We start from the raw sequence: 15700 nt of genomic DNA, 5'->3' as shown, positions 1-15700 counted from the left end.
AATCTCCATATGCCGAGGGTGCAGCCATAAAAAGACAAAAAAAAAAAAAAAAAGTCAGGGCCCAGAAACACTGCACGCCAGCTCTCATGAGGTCATCTGTCAGGCCTCTTGGGACCTCCTGCTATAAAATTGCACAACCCTCATGGTTTGAAATGCATTTCCCTAGATTTTCTGAAGGCATCTCAGAACAAGGAACATGGGATCAGTTAGTTATGTCTGGGCCACATGGAACAAGGTAAGGAGAGATGGCTTTCCTGCAGGAAGTGGGAGCCCATCTAAGAAGCTCCTCAAGACATCATCAGCCAAATAGCAGAAGGGTGCAAGGAGCTGGCTAAGGCAGAGTGTTCCTGGTGGCACCAACTTGCTGGGGAGCCCACTAAACCAGACAGGCTGCAGGTGACTTTAAAATCCTAATCCAGGGAGTTCCTATTGTAACGAATCTGACTGGTATCCGTGAGGACACGGGTTCGATTGCTGGTCTTGCTCAGTGGGTTAGGGATCCAGCATTTCCATGAGCTAGGTGTAGATCACAGATCCAACTTGGATCCCGTGTTGCTGTGGCTGTGGCGTAGGCCCATAGCTATAGCTCCGAATTGACCCCTGGCCTGGGAACTTCCGTATGCCACAGGTGTGAGCCTAAAAAGGAAAAAAAAAAAAATCCTTATCTGGGCATTCTCAGTGTGGTTCAGCAGGTTACAAACCCAACTAATATCTATGAGGATGCGGGTTCGATCCCTGGCCTTGCTCAGTGGGTTAAGAATCCAGCATTGCCGTGAGCTGTGGCATAGGCCAGCAGCTACAGCTCTGATTCAACCCCTAGCCCAGGAACTTCCATATGCCACAGGTTTGGTTCTAAAAAAAGCAAAAAATAAAAATAAAATATAAAATAAAATCCTAATCCACAAACCACACATCAACCTGGAAACATGTACAAAGTTCTGGAGGACGAGGATATCTGTTTTGGTTTTGCTTCACTTAGATGGATTGTCATCATTCCACTGGGACTACCCTGTCACATCCACCTTTGCACTTTCAAAGAAGTGGGAAGAGGACAAAGACCTCTCAGTCCCAGGAATGAACAGACCTGGTCATGGAAGGAGATATGGGCTGCCTGTGGCATGGGGACTGGCACAGAGCAGGAGCTCAGTACCATACCTCTCACTGATATCCAGCAGCAGGGGTCTGAGGGGGGTCCCCCAAGTCCTCCCAGCCTGACACAGGTGCTCCCCAGTGTTGGCGTCTGAGGGGCCCTCAGGGTGCCCTGAGCTGGAGGGCTGTGGCTTGTCCCCAAGAGACTGCTTCCTTCTTTGGGGACATTGTCTGTAGCTAGAGGCTCAGAACAGCCAGCATGCATTCTGCCAATTCACAGGACATTCCTGAAAGCCCAGCACTCCCTCACCAATGCGAAGTGGCTTCCTGCCATCCCACTGGGTAGGGGAGTTAAGGGTTGCCCAGGGCCACTCAGTTTAGCAAGACCTGCCTGACTCCTGCAGCCCCCACACCCCTAGAGTTGGGGGTGCCTGGATGGTACCCAGCTAGATGGAGTACACGCATGGGGATGGGGGATCAAGGAGGGGTTCTGAGGCACCAGATCCCCAGCGGCTGCCCTCCCAGACCAGGATTTTAACCTGCCCTGGCTTCAGAGCCTGCCCTGGAGCCTTGGGCATCCTCATCTGTGAACCAAACCAGGGCTAGGTCATCCTGAGAACCTAGAGTTAACCTAGAGCTAAGAGGGAGTGAGCTGCCTGGGTGTTTGTGACTGCGAGGTGGGGCCTGCGCTGGGTCTGGCCCCCCGCGGGCGGGGGCGGGCTCTGGCGCAGTCTGCACCGGCAGGCCAGGCGGGGCGGTCTCAGCGCTCAGAGCTGCTCAGCAGCCACAGCAGGTGGGTCGGAGTCCTGCGGAAACAGACTCAGGCCCCAGAGAGGTGGTACCTGGGGACAAGGTGAGGTAAAACAGGCTCGAGGGGCAGGGGGTGCTAAGGGGCGGCGGTGGCGTGGGGCAAGGGCCGGCTGAAGCTCAGCGCTGAGCCTGGGGTTCCAGGGCCTGGCCGGAGCGCCCTCACTGGAGGCCAGCGCGCTGTTACTCCAGCCGGCGGTTAGGGGGAGGGGTGATCGGGAGGAGTGATTCCAGGTGGCTGCCTGGGCTACACCCAGGGCAGCAGCTCCGCTCCTGTTCCGGGTTCTGGAGGCCTGGCCTGGCTCCCGGGAAGCCTTGTGTTTCCACCTTGCTCTGGGATCCCACCCAGAGCACTTGTTCCCAGACATGTTCCCTGGAACCTCCCCCTAAGCACACCTGGATTCCACTCCACCAGGCTCCCTGACCTGCCCTGGAGGCAGACCCAACCTCTGTAATCTCCTGACCACCCCTGGCCCAGCCCATCCCTCTGGCAGGCCAGCATTAAGGGCCCAGGCCCCCAGGGTGGGGTCAGAGGGAGGACTAAAGGCTGGTTCACTCCCTTCTGGCCCTGGTAGGTGCTAGCAGCTGGCTTGGTGCTCCTCTCAGCTGCCACAATGGCCTCAAGGCTGGCACGCTTCTGTCAGAAGCTGAAACGGCGGAAGCCGCTGGAGGAGGCCACCATGGAGACGTTGCTGCAGCGCTGCCTGTCCACGCTGGACCTGACCATGCTGGGAGTGGGGGCCATGGTGGGCTCAGGCCTCTATGTGCTCACCGGCACTGTGGCCAAGGAGATAAGCGGCCCTGCTGTGATCGTGTCCTTTGGTGTGGCTGCCGTGGTTTCCCTGATGGCGGCCCTGTGCTACGCAGAATTTGGGGCCCGCGTGCCCCGCACAGGCTCGGCCTACCTGTTCACCTATGTGTCCATGGGTGAGCTGTGGGCCTTCCTCATCGGCTGGGACTTGGTGCTTGAGTATCTCATTGGTGGCGCTGCGGTGGCCCGTGCCTGGAGTGGCTACCTGGATGCCATGTTCAACCACCGCATCCGCAACTTCACCGAGGTCCACGTGGGCGTCTGGCAGGTGCCCTTCCTGGCCGGGTATCCAGACTTCTTGGCTGCTGGCATCCTGCTCTTGGTCTCCATCTTTGTCTCCTGTGGAGCCCGCGTCTCCTCCTGGCTCAACCACACCTTATCTGCCATCAACATGACCGTCATCCTCTTCACCATCATCCTGGGGTTCATCCTGGCCCGCCCGCAAAACTGGGGCAAGCAGGAGGGTGGCTTTGCACCCTTTGGCTTCTCTGGCATCTTGGCCGGCACCGCAACCTGCTTCTATGCCTTTGTGGGCTTCGATGTCATCGCTGCCTCCAGCGAGGAGGCTCGGAACCCGAAGCGAGCCGTGCCTGTGGCCATCACCGTCTCGCTGGGCCTGGCAGCCAGTGCCTACATCCTGGTCTCCACTGTGGTCACTCTCATGGTGCCCTGGCACCACCTGGCCCCTGACTCGGCACTTGCCGACGCCTTTTACGAGCGGGGCTATGGCTGGGCTGGCTACATCGTGGCGATTGGTTCCATCTGCTGTAAGTGAGCCCTGCCCTGGCCTCCCAGGAAACACATCTCCACTTAGGCCTCAGTTTTACTGGTTGTATAATGGGCCCAGGAAGATGCTAATCGTTAGACTCCACCCAGGCCTGCTGGGAGGGACCTACTCCCCCTGCCCCCCCACTGGATGTGGAATGTTGCTTCTGGGCCTGTGCCTCCAGTTTCTTTTCTGGAGAGGGACTCAGCCCTCACCAGATCCCCAGTGGCCTCTGACCTAAACTGAGGTGTCCCATTCCTGGTTGGGGGAGTGACAGTCCTGCACCCCATAGTCACTAGGCTCACCTGAGAACCCAGACGAACTCATGCCCCACAGCAGTGGCCCCTGGGGCCTGTCTGCTGTGCTGACCAGTCCCCCTCCTCTACCACAGCCATGAACACGGTCCTGCTTGGTATCCTCTTTTCCCTGCCACGCATCATCTACGCCATGGCTACAGATGGGCTCTTCTTCCAGGCGTTTGCCTACGTGCACCCCAGGACACAGGTGCCTGTAGTGGGCATCATGGTGTTCGGGGCCCTCACAGCTTTTGTGGCACTGCTGCTGGACCTCGAAGCACTGGTCCAGTTCCTGTCCATTGGCACCCTGCTGGCCTACACTTTCGTGGCCATCAGCGTCATCGTGCTCCGCTTCCAGAAGGCCCCTGCATCCAGTTCCACCAGCCCAGAAAGCTCTGTCCCTGCGGCCAAGGAGTACAACTCCTTCTCAGACCACATAGAGCTGGTGGGCACTGAGCAGGGCCCAGCCTCTGAGCCTGGGCAGCTGCGGCCAGCCCTGAGGCCCTACCTGGGCTGCCTGGATAGGTGCTGCCCTGGGACAGCCGTGGCTTGGGCAATCGGGGTCCTGGTGGTCTCGGGCGCCATCCTGGCCTGCACACTGACCATCGGGAACTCAGTCCTGAAGCTCCCTCACTGGGGCTCTGTCCTGCTGCTCCTGCTCAGCGGCGGCATGTTTCTGCTCAGTCTTATTGTCCTGGGGGCCTACCAGCAGCAACGCCAGCAGGACATCTTCCAGGTACCTCCCTGCCAATGCCATCAGCCCACCAGCCCCCTCCTCCCCACTTCCTCTGCTCCCACAGCAGGGGAGGCGACACACATGTCCCCCTCTGACTGCCTCATGAGTGGGCCCTGGGCATGGCATGCAGCCCTTCCCTGTGGCCCAGCCCCGCCCTGCCCTTGCCTCTCAGATACCCATGGTGCCACTGATTCCAGCAGTGAGCATCTTCCTCAACATCTGCCTCATGCTGAAGCTGAGCATCCTGACCTGGTTGCGCTTCTTCATCTGGCTGGTGATCGGTGAGTGGGGCCAGCTGGGTGCCCCGGGCCACAGGAGGAGAGTTGGGGTGGGGGGTGGGGGGTGAGCAGCGCTGTCACCTGCCGCTCACCTGGCACCACATCCACAGGACTCACAGTGTATTTCGGGTACGGCATGCGGCACAGCAAGGAGAACCAGCGGGAGCTGCCAGGGCTGACCATCACACGCTATGTGGTCTTCCCCAGCGGCAGCTCACTGGAGGAGACAGTGCAGGCTGTGCAGCCCCCCAGCCAGGCACCAGCCCAGGAGTCTGGCCACTTGGAGCAGCCCTCCAGTCCATGAGGACTGCTGGGGGCCTGCCCTCCACCTTGGGAGGCCCGCCTTCTATCCAGGCCAGCTCTGGTTCAGGTCTGCTCACACCAGGGGGTCCTTGGGGCTGCAGTGGGCGTGACCAGCACTGGTGTGGTAGACTCTTTGCCCGGTGCCTTCCAGTTCATGACCCACTCCAGCAGCCTGGGCAGGTGGGGTGGAGTTGGGGGGTAGATGAGGCTCCAGCCCCAGGAATATACAATAATAACTGCCCAGCCAGCCATGCGGCCTGCATTGTATCCATTGTCTTTGTGGCACTGGGAAGCACGCAGTTGTCCCCACTGCACAGCAAGGTGCAGGGGTTCTGCAGCGGGGAGGTGCCAGGCCCGGTACATCTTTGTCCCACCTTCAGGGGCTTTGCGTAAAGTCTCCAGATGGTACACATGTGGGGAGGCGTGTGCAAGAGCCTAGGCCTGCTAAAGGTAACTTCTGGCCTACCCAGTCCTTGAGGGTCCCCAGGCCCACCTTGTTCTGCCCCACGGGTCACCCTATGCGGTGCTGTCCCCACCACAGACATTTCCAGCTCTCATCACTGCCCTTAAGGACCACACAGGAAGCTGCTGGCTTTGACAAGGCTTTACTCCCCAACTCTGGAGCCACACATCAGTTTCCTCTGTGCCCCGTCCACGTGACCCCATCCTGGTAAAGGCTCTCTCACCCTGGCCTGCTTCTCCAAGGCCACTGCACTGGAGATTGACAGGCAGCGGCGAACCAAGGCTTTGCTGAGGCTCCAAGTGCCAGATGGCTGCAGATGGTAGCCCAGCCTGAGCCCCAGCCCTGGCCCTCCCCAGCTGGTCCACGTCACTGCACTGGCAATAGGCCAGGGCCCATGAGAAAGCATCCCCTCACCCCCTGAGTGGGCATTCCCAAGTCCCTGCTAGTGGCCTGGGGCCAAGACAGTGTCTGACTCCTGCAGCCTGTCCCCCCTGCTGATGGCGGCCCCCCAGGCATGGTGAGTTCTCCAGCATGCAAGGCTCAGACCCCGTGAGGATTCCAGAGCCAGGCCAGTCTGCTGGGAGCCTCTGTGATGTGTTTGGGGCATTCCATCTGGCCACTGGGCTCCACCTGAGGTGCCGTTGCCTCAGGCTGGTTCTTATGTGTGACCTTGGGCAACAGTGAATTCCAGATGTACACCCTCCCCACCCCCACAGGTTCCAGGAGGTTGGGCTGGGTGTCACCAAGGCAGCACACAGAAGGGCCCCAAGGACCAAGGACCACTGACTCAGCTCCTCCACCCTTGGCTCCCAACCCTCCAGGGCCAAAGGGCTGCCACCAGGGAGGGGATGGTGCTCACAAACCGAGCAAGTGCTGTGCCATTGCATGGGGCCCCAACTGCCCTCCTCCACATTCCACAAGGCCCCCACCCAATCCCCAAACTGGGTGAGGGCTCAGGGCAGCCCAGCACCAGAGCAGTGGAAACAGCCTTCCAGTCAGACTTCTTTCTGTCCTGCCTTAGACTCCAGCTGCACAGACCCTGGACCAGCGCGGCTGAGCCAGGCTGGGCAGGTGGGGGTTCTCCTGCAGTGGGGGTGTCACCAAGAGGGGAGGGCTGGAGGCTCCTTAGACAGTGGGAGGGTCTGTGCTGGTCATGCATGAGTGGGATGCTGCTAGGAGCCCTGGTGACAGAGCTGGAAGAGAGTTCCCCAGACAGGCGCAGCTGGAGCCACGTCCCACTACAGGGCTCTGCTCTCCCCAGGCAGCACCCACTGAGGCCAGTGTCAGGGGACAGACTGTCTGCCTGGGAGCTGAATGGTGGAATCCTCCTCCCACCCCCACCCTGGTCCTGCTGGGGCTGCATCTGGGAAGTCCCCAAGGTGAGGCCCCTCCCTTCCAGCCCTCACCCCCACCACAGAGAAGAGGCCTCAGGAGAGGGCTGGTGAGTGGGGGCCAGTAAGTGGGGCCCCAGCCACAGCCTCAGTGACCAGCTACAACTATCAGCTGTGGCTGCAGGGACAGGTGCTGGCCCCTCTAAGGCTCCCGGGCAGCTGGGCACCGGGGTGCAGAGGCTGGCTCTGATGGCTCAGGGCTGGCAGTCACCTTTGGAGCCTTTGCCTGCAGGTGAAGACAGCAGGTCAGGGCTCTAGCTGACATCCTCCACAAGCAGAGCAGAGCCCCAAGGCTGGACAGACCCACAGTTACCTCCTCGTACTTGGTCCTCCAGTAGAAATGAGCTTGTCCATCCACGTACAAGAGCAGCAGGTCACAGAGGAATGTGATCTGTGAGAGCAGGGTGGACCTGTGGCCGGGCCGCCACCTGCCCCCTCCACTTCCCCACCTCCCCTCTGGGGTGTGGCTGTGCCTGGGGTGGGCCTGGGTCCCACTTGCTGAAGCCACTCACCACGCCCAGCCAAGCTGCTCCTGTGCCCAGAGTGATGGCTGTGGGGATGAGCCCGAATTTCCCTGCCTGAGAGATGTGGGTAAGCCTTGCAGCCCTGACTGTCACTCCCCAGCCCCACCTGCCCCTGCCCACCTACCCGCCCAGTGACCAGGATGTCGAAACGGATCCCATAGAGCTTGAGCAGACTCCGGGCCTCCACGCCTGAGGCCTCCCACCAGTGAGTGGCAGTCCTAGGGGGCAGGAGAAAGTCTGATGTCCTGTTCTGCTGGATCCCAGGCTGGGTTTGCCTTCCCATGCCCCCATCTCACTCATCCACTGACTCCATGAGCCCCAGCCCCACCCGAGTCCTGAGTGGCAGCACTGTGCAGTTGCTGAGGCTACAGAGAAAAATCAAGCTGGAAAGCACCTCTCAGGAGCTCCCTGCCTGCTGAGGGGATGGGTAGTGGGAAGAGGGAGTGGGGGCAGGCCCAGGGTTGTAAGGGTCTGGGGGGAATTCATTCTCCCCTAGGAACTGGGGAGGCGGTCTGCAGGGGAATCTCTCAGACTGGTTTTCTAGGGATCAGGAAGGAATTTTAGACAAAGGTGAGGGCTGGGCATGTAGCCAAAACTTTTCACTGAAAAAGATACATGCACCCCTATGTTCATTGTAGCACTATTCACAATAACCAAGACATGGAAGTAACCTGAATGTCCATTGACAGATGAATGGATTAAGAAGACGTGGTACATAAATACAATGGAATATTACTCAGCCATAAAAAAGACAAATAAGGGAGTTTCTGTCATGGCTCAGTGGTTAGCAAACCCGACTAGCATCCATGAAGATGCAGGTTCAATCCCTGGCCTTGCTCAGTGGGTTAAGGATCCAGCATTGCCAAGAGCTGTGGTGTAGGTCACAGACATGCCTCGGATCTCATGTTGCTGCCTGTCTGTGGCATAGGCCAGCCACTTCAGCTCCAATTGGATCCCTAGCCTGGGAACCTCTATATGCTTAGGGTGCAGCCCTAAAAAGACAAAAGACAAAAAAAAAAAAAGATAAATTAATGCCACTTGTAGCAGCATGGATGGAACTAGAGACTCATACTAAATGAAGTAAGCCAGAAAGAAAAAGACAAATACCATATTATATCACTTATTTGTGGAATCTAAAATATGGAACAGATGACCCTGTCTAAAAAAACCAAAAAACAAATAGACAAAGGTGAGGGGAGCAGAGTGGGGTGGTGCAGCCCCACATAGTTGCAAAGGGCAGGTGAGGTCCAGGAAGCAATGTCAAGGGCATCATCTCCAGGTCTGGTGGCTGTGTGAGCACACACATGCAAGTGTGTGTGTGTGTGTGTGTGTGTGTGTGTGTACACACATATACCATGTTACGAGGTTACAGGAGGTGGCAGAAGGATAGGATCCTGCAGGGCAGGAGGTCTGCTTGGGAGACTCGAAAACATGATAACAAATGCATTGTGAGATCCTTCAGTACATCCTGGATTTAAACATAAAAAGATTTAGTACTATTATTGGCACAGTTGGGGAAATTTAAATATTAGATTAATTCTGCCAGTGTTAAATTTCTTGAATGTGACAACAGGACATTGGTCACTTGGGAAAGGCCCTCATTCTCAGGACAGCCTTGAGAAGGCTGAGTGTGCACTGGATGTCCACTTACTTTCAAAGGTTCGGTTTGAAATCTATCTAAATCTAAAAAAAAAAAAAAAAAGAGTTCCTGTCATGGCTCAGCAGTTAAGGAACTCGACTAAGATCCATGAGGACGCAGGTTCGATCCCTGGCCTCGCTCAGTGGGTTAAGGATCTGGCGTTGCCGTGAGCTGTGGTGTAGGTCACAGACGTGGCTCGGATCCCGAGTTGCTGTGGGTCTGGCGTAGGCCAGCAGCTACAGCTTCGATTCAACCCCTAGCCTGGGAACCTCCATATGCCACAGGAGCGCCCTAGAAAAGGCAAAAAGACAAAAAAAAGAAAAAGAAAAAAAAAAATGAAATCTATCTAAATCTATCCAGCTCACTCTAGAGTGGAGAGAGAAAGCCAATGTGGCAAAATGGTAAAAACAAAAAGTCTGGTGAACCTGGATGAAGTATTCATGGTACAAACCTTTGAACTTTTCTATAGGATGTTGAAAGTTTTTGATAAAATCTTATGGGAAAAGTAAAAAAGAAAGCCCCCTCTAGGGTAGGGGGAAGGGCTGGGGGGGAGGGGCTGGGATCCAACAGTCACAGGGGGTGCAGAGTGGAGGGGGAAGGGCTGAGGAGGGGGGCTAGACCAAGCCTTGCTGGGGGTCTTGGAGCTGAGGACACCCCCTCCTGCCCCAGGACCCCTCCCACACCCAGCGAGCATCCAGAATTCTGGAGGAGTGGTCTGTCCTGGCCACCACAGGAACACAGGTGAAGGAGGACCTGCAGAGGGGCAGGTGGGCAGTGGGGCCGCACCTGAAGTTGTAGCTCCGCTCCTGCAGCTGGAAGGAGTAGCTGGGCAGGCATTCGGAGCCCCTGGCTGTGTCCAGGTCGCAATCCCATCGGATGTAGACAACCACAGCACCGCCCTGCACAAAGCATAGCGCTGCTGCACTGGCTCACAGCCCAGGACATTCTCCCAGCCCTCCCAGAACCCTGCCCCTCCATGGACCCACCAGCAGTGCCAGATCCTCAAAGACCCCTCCAGCCGTGGCTATGAGGTCCCCGATGCGGAACACAGGGCAGGAGGGGCTGGAGCGTGGGTCGTAGCGACACTGCTTGAAGTAGAGGGGGTCCTGCGTCTCCAAGGCATTGGATCTGAGAGGGGCAGGTAAGGGTCAGGCCAGTCAGGGGACAAGGAGTCTCTTCTGCCAGCCAGAACACCCTCCCACACCTTACTTGGAGAAGTTAAACTTGCTGAAGGTGACGGTGTTTTTGATGAACAGCGTGAAGTTCTCGGCCTGGACCAGCAGGGGCTTCCTGTGGGGGGCGGGGGGGGGGTGTTGGGGGTGAGGGACAGATTCTGTGGTCCTGGGGCCCTTCCTGGGGGTGGGAGAGACTTACAGGGGTACAGCACCACTCTCCACAGGGCACCAGCCCCAGATCTCACAGGTCCTGTGGGTCCCGTTGAACACCACACACTGGCCCGTTTTGATACCTTGAGAACACAAAACAAACCCCAGGCCCTCAAATCTCCCTGGGCAGGGGTGGGGGGAGCACACTGGGGAGGGATTGACAGAAAGGAAAGATGCAGAGGCACCACCAGGCCTGCACCAGCGAAGCATGCCACCCAGAAGCCCACCAGGCCCGGAGCCCCCTTGCAGTGGTGATGCTGCAAGGCAGGGCCAGTTACCGTGGCTGTGCGTGCCAGTCTCCCCTTCAGGACAGTCCTCATCAGCCCAGCAGTTAGCCAGCGGGATGGAGGGGTGCTGGGGGTGAGAGAGCAGATTCGCCAGGGCCCTGGGGAGATGCCTCACTACCTGCCCTTGCCCTGCAGGGGTCGCTGAGTTCAGGGTCACATGGGAAAGCTGGAGGGTGCAAATAAAAGGGGCTGAGCAGCCCTGGCTGGAGGGGGCGAACAGTCAAGAAATTAAACATTGGCAGGATGAATCTAACATCTAAATTTCCCCAACTGTGCCCTGGGGCTCCAGCTGCAGCCTTGGCCCCTGTTGCAGGTGTCTCAGGACCTGCCACCATGCCGGGCCACCTGTTCAAAAACTCCTTGGCATATGCAGGGTGGAGGTGTGTAGCCTGGGGAGGCTCCGCAGTGTTTTCTGAAGGTGGTGACACCACAAGGAATGTATGCTGGGAGGGACCACACAGCCAGGACCTACAGGAGCTGGTGGGAGCTCTGGCTGGTCTCAGGAAGTAAGGCTGTCAGAGCTGATGAATTACTTCCTAGCCCCAGCAATTTCGTGGGAAGAGCCAGAAGCGGGGACATGGAGCAAAGAGGAATCACTTGGATTCCAGAAAATACAGAACCATGGTCCCAGCAAAATTTAAGGACAGGCCACAGACAGAACAATAAATAGATGTCTTCTGAGTACTTAGAAAGGAAAGGACATCGCATGTGTTTGCCACGTGCATGTGCTTCATCTCCGTTGAGGAGGGGGCTGACCAGGGCCATGGTGACTGCCCTAGAAACTGTGGTGGGACCAATGACCAGGACTTAGGGACAGGTGACCACACAGTTACTCTCCAGCCCAGTTAGCAATTAAATAAAGATGTCACCATGGAGGTAGGCTTCCAAGGTCATGCCTCAGGTCCTAATTGTTGAAACAAAACTGATGGCTGGGAAACTGTACACTTAAAAATGGTTAAGATGGGAGTTCCCATCGTGGCGCAGTGGTTAACGAATCCGACTAGGAACCATGAGGTTGCGGGTTCGATCCCTGCCCTTGCTCAGTGGGTCAAGGTTCCGGCGTTGCCGTGAGCTGTGGTGTAGGTCGCAGACGCGGCTCGGATCCCACGCTGCTGTGGCTCTGGCGTAGGCTGGTGTCAACAGCTCCGATTAGACCCCTAGCCTGGGAACCTCCATATGCCGCAGGAGCGGCCCAACAAATGGCAAAAGACAAAAAAAAAAAAAATGGTTAAGATGGTAAATTTCATGGTACATGTATTTTATCACAATAAAAAATGGGGAAAAATCCACTGGAAAGAAGAGTCATCAGGCTCTGTGACAGCAACTGGAGCCCCAGGACATCCCCAAGCAAGGCGAAAAGGTGTGATATCAGGGGGAGGATCTGAATTTTTGGTCTATTTTGGAAATAGACAAGAATATGGTGGGGGACTCTGGCTTGACCAATGTTATAGTGAAACATACCCAGAGATCATAAGCAACTCTGAACCCAGGAGAGTGCTATTTGCCCACAAAATGGAAGCTGCCTCAGGACACATTAATAGAGGCTGTGCATAGAAAAGGGGAGGTGATCTTCCAGCTCGCCTCTTGCTATTAGAACCTACCTGAGCATTGTGCCCAGTTCTGGGTGTTATACTGACAACCTACAGAATGCCCGGAGGTTCAGATCAGGATGGGAAGAGCCCTGGACACGTCATAGGGGACCAGAGAGGAAGACTCTGGAAGAAGACTGCTCAAAGGTCCAGAGTCCTGTCACTCACACTCTGGGAGGCCTTGGGCATGTGACTCTGCCTTGCTGAGCCTCTGTCTCCTCATCTTAAATGGGATCACAGTAATTCCTCCTTAATGGGATCACAGGGTATTTGTGAAGACTAAATGAAATGATCAGGAAAAGTTTTCCTCCCTGTGTCTGAGGTACAGCAGCACTTACTGTATCCATGACTGATGAACCCTCAGTCACGTGGGAAGGAGGAGGGGGGATATGGCTGGTGACCCAAGGTTGGGGGAGGAACTAGGGACCTGCTGGGAAGCCCTGGGGCAGCCTTACCTCTGGGCATCTGCCCTGAACTTGCTCTGGAGTCACAAGAAAATTGGTCACCAAGAAGAACACGTTCTCTCCCTAGAAGGCAAGTGATTCAAGGTTGGTCTCTGCTCCCCTCACCCATCAGGAGAGGCAGAAGCTGGCAGTTTCTGAGGGAAGGAACCCTGGCTCCATCAAATCATCAGCCCTGATCCCCAGGAAAATGCCTGCAGTGAGGCAAAGCGGGCAGAGATGGGAGGTTGGCTGGACTTCTGGTCATTCCTGATGCCATGTCTGCCTCTCATGTTTACTCTTGTTTTCATTTCTTTTATGGAGGAGAGAATTTTGGAAGGTCCTTAATTTTTTTCTTTTATGGCTGCACCTGTGGCATATGGAAGTTCTTGGAAGGGTCAAGCTGGAGCTGGAGCTGCCGGCCTACACCGCGGCCACAGCAACACAGGGTCCTTAACCCAATGAGTGAGACCAGGGATGGAACTGGCATCCTCATGGAGACTATGTTGGGTTCTTAATCTGCTGAGCCACCCAGGAACTCCTCTCATGTTCATTCTTATTTGCTCATCCAGAATTTTCTAAGAGCCAGGCACTAAAGATCCAGGCCAGTGAGGGGTGAATCCTCACTGCATGCATGACCAGGGGCCAGGGAGCAGGAGGTGAGCTCTGTCTGGGCACAGGATGGCTGGCGCCCATGTGCTGCACCTGAGAGCTCAGTGGGTTTGGGTTTGGGGGATGCACACCCACGAAGGGGAGCCAAGGGCTGGGCAGAGGCAGCAGGGGTGGCCATGGTCAGGATCTGGAGGGGCTTGGTGGCCATGTCCATGGGAAGGGAGCCTTCCAAGGTTGGAAGGCAAGGGCTGGTGGGCTCAGCTTGGCTGCTGTACAGGGACCCTCCAAAAGACCATAGCCCCATCCTGCTATGGTGCAGGCAGCAGCAAATAGAAAACTGTTAGGAGAGGAAATGAATAGGCGGGAGGGATAGGAAGACGTGGAACGGGTCCAGCTTTAGCACTGGTAGACAGCATTGGATGACAAGAGGCCACACTGGGAGAGGGAGACAATTTCTCTTTGGACATTGGGGGTATGCACCCAGGAGGCAGCTGTGCCTGGGGCAGGTGGTCAGCAGGGTATGATCTGGGCACCAACAGGACAGAGGAGGAACCAAGGCCTTGGACAGTCAGAGTGGAGGGGGAAGAGGAGGAGTGCCTGGCTGTGGGGGTCCAGGTTAGAGACACTCTAGGCCCTGGCCTCCCTGCTCCCCTCCCACCACCCCCCAAGCTCAAGCCTTGAGCTCCTAGACACTCCACTCATTTCCAGATGCAGACTTGGCTTCCAGCCCATCCCCTCGTTCAGTCGGAACACAGGTCTTACAGATTCTGAAAGCCCCAGGCAGACCCCACTTCTCTGTAAGGCCCTTCCCGAGCCCAGCCCTATGACGGTGCCAGCAACCCCTTCTCAGCATCACCTGCCTCTCTTGGGCCCACTCACTGCCAGGGTGGTGTCAGGGGTGTCGGCACCTGGAAGCAGCATCAAGCCACCCACCTGTGGTGGCTTCACGAAATCAGCCACATCCCACAGTCGGTTCCCCAGTTCCTTGATCTGGGTCACAGAAACCCCTTTAAGTTTGGTGATGACAGAAATCTGGGGGTCCAGATCCTGCTCCTGGTAGCCTTTCTTGGCGAGGAGGGCCCACCTGGTGAGGGCATGATGGGCACAGGGCAGATCAGGTTCCCACCTACTTGGCTTCCCTCCTCATACACCCCAGGCTCCCAGCCCAGCATTTGGGGCCCCACCTCCTCTCCATCTCCCACACCAGTCACCCCACACAGGCCAGGAGCCCCAGCCATGCATAGGAGAGTCGGTGCCCTTGTGGATGTCTCTCATCAGGCACCCATGGGCTTGGAGATGCCCACCACCTCCTCCTTTACCAGTTAAAACCCTCCCCTTGCCCCAGCTAAACCCAGCTCCCTCCTTAAAGATGCCCCCAACCAGGTGGAACTGGTGTCTCTACCAGGGCCTTAGTGCTCCATCTTTCACAATGTCTGGGGCCACCTCCTGCCCAGCCTGGGGGCTCCTGGTCTCTGCCTGAGCCCAGCATGGGGCTGGGAACCAGGCAAGAAAAGGATGCCAGTGGGTACCTGAGCACCTGACCTTCTCTCGTACTCCACTTGCCTCTAGACAGACAGACAGCCTTCCTTCTGTTCCCATCCTACTTGGTCCCAACCCACCCTGCTCCACTACCACAGCCCAGCCTCAGAGTCAAGCCCCCAACCCTCAGCCCAGCAGGAGCAGCCATGGTCCCTCCAGCCAACATGCCCAGGAGCCGTTCTCTTACCCCACCACGTAGACCATGACCCCCAGCTGCAGCAGCCTCTGCAGAGCGCCCACCCGCCAGTTCCGGGTCATCACGTACTTCTCCGTTTTGTAATCCAGAAGCCCCCAGCCTACCGTGGCCCCCGGCGAGCCCATGCTCCCAGCTCCTGCTGGCAGCTGGGGTGCATGAGTCAGCACAGCAGCTGCAGCCACAGCTGAACAGGAGGTAAAGCAGGCGCCAAGCTGGTCCAGGCCAGTAGCTATTAAAGGGACACTTCCACTCAGGGCAGGATTCAGCCTTCACCTCTCAGGCCCAACCCCCGGCTGCCCTGGGACTCCCATCAGCAGCAGACTCCCTCTGCCTGGCCCTTCGCTGGCAGGAAGGAGCAGTCGCTGTCCTTTGCCCGCTGACCTCACCTCCTTGGGGTGATGACAAGTGGGATGAGTACTATGAGAGGACAGCAAGGGACCAGCCCGAGCGCAGAGGAGAGGACAAAGAAAGCTTTAAGAAGCGCCCTCTGAGCTGACACTTGCAGCTCTTAAGACCAACAGGCAGCGTGGGGAAGGTATGTTCTTGGTG

General features: G+C 57.1%; 2 protein-coding genes across 14 annotated transcripts in view; one reads left to right on the top strand and one right to left on the bottom strand.

Moving 5' to 3' along the window:
• Nucleotides 831-7519, top strand: SLC7A4 (solute carrier family 7 member 4). 3 transcript variants are annotated; one of them, NM_001243816.1, is given in 5 exon segments: nt 1853-1942; nt 2472-3474; nt 3865-4505; nt 4678-4786; nt 4894-5337. In NM_001243816.1, coding segments are annotated over 4 exon segments (1908 nt in total). In that variant the 5' UTR covers nt 1853-1942; nt 2472-2510; the 3' UTR covers nt 5088-5337.
• The window catches only part of P2RX6 (purinergic receptor P2X 6), a 37661-nt gene continuing 27636 nt past the window's right edge, over nt 5676-15700 (bottom strand). For 2 of the 11 annotated variants that reach the window (XM_021074045.1, XM_021074048.1), the window contains 9 exons: nt 12820-12891; nt 10767-10941; nt 10478-10571; nt 10313-10393; nt 10090-10231; nt 9890-10002; nt 7589-7682; nt 7453-7518; nt 5676-7331 (listed from right to left, as the gene is read on the bottom strand). In XM_021074045.1, the coding sequence (XP_020929704.1) occupies nt 7083-7331; nt 7453-7518; nt 7589-7682; nt 9890-10002; nt 10090-10231; nt 10313-10393; nt 10478-10571; nt 10767-10941; nt 12820-12891 (1086 nt within the window). In that variant the 3' untranslated portion in view covers nt 5676-7082. Of the gene's footprint in view, nt 7332-7452; nt 7519-7588; nt 7683-9889; nt 10003-10089; nt 10232-10312; nt 10394-10477; nt 10572-10766; nt 10942-12819; nt 12892-14349; nt 14501-15142; nt 15505-15700 lie in introns of those variants that run through there. The other 9 variants (XM_021074046.1, XM_021074041.1, XM_021074044.1 and 6 more) reach the window with 9 other exon arrangements.

The sequence above is a fragment of the Sus scrofa genome, chromosome 14 (assembly GCF_000003025.6).
Source record: "Sus scrofa isolate TJ Tabasco breed Duroc chromosome 14, Sscrofa11.1, whole genome shotgun sequence".
In the NCBI taxonomy this organism is placed as follows: domain Eukaryota; kingdom Metazoa; phylum Chordata; class Mammalia; order Artiodactyla; family Suidae; genus Sus; species Sus scrofa.
This window is presented reverse-complemented; position numbering and strand designations above follow the sequence as displayed.

Excerpts from the sequence above, each read along its gene's own strand:
- SLC7A4 (XM_021072054.1), top strand. The coding sequence starts at position 2,511 with ATGGCCTCAAGGCTGGCACGCTTCTGTCAGAAGCTGAAACGGCGGAAG. Across the intron at positions 3,475-3,864 it reads GGCGATTGGTTCCATCTGCT|CCATGAACACGGTCCTGCTT; the intron begins GTAAGTGAGCCC and ends CCTCTACCACAG. Across the intron at positions 4,787-4,893 it reads CTTCATCTGGCTGGTGATCG|GACTCACAGTGTATTTCGGG; the intron begins GTGAGTGGGGCC and ends CCACATCCACAG.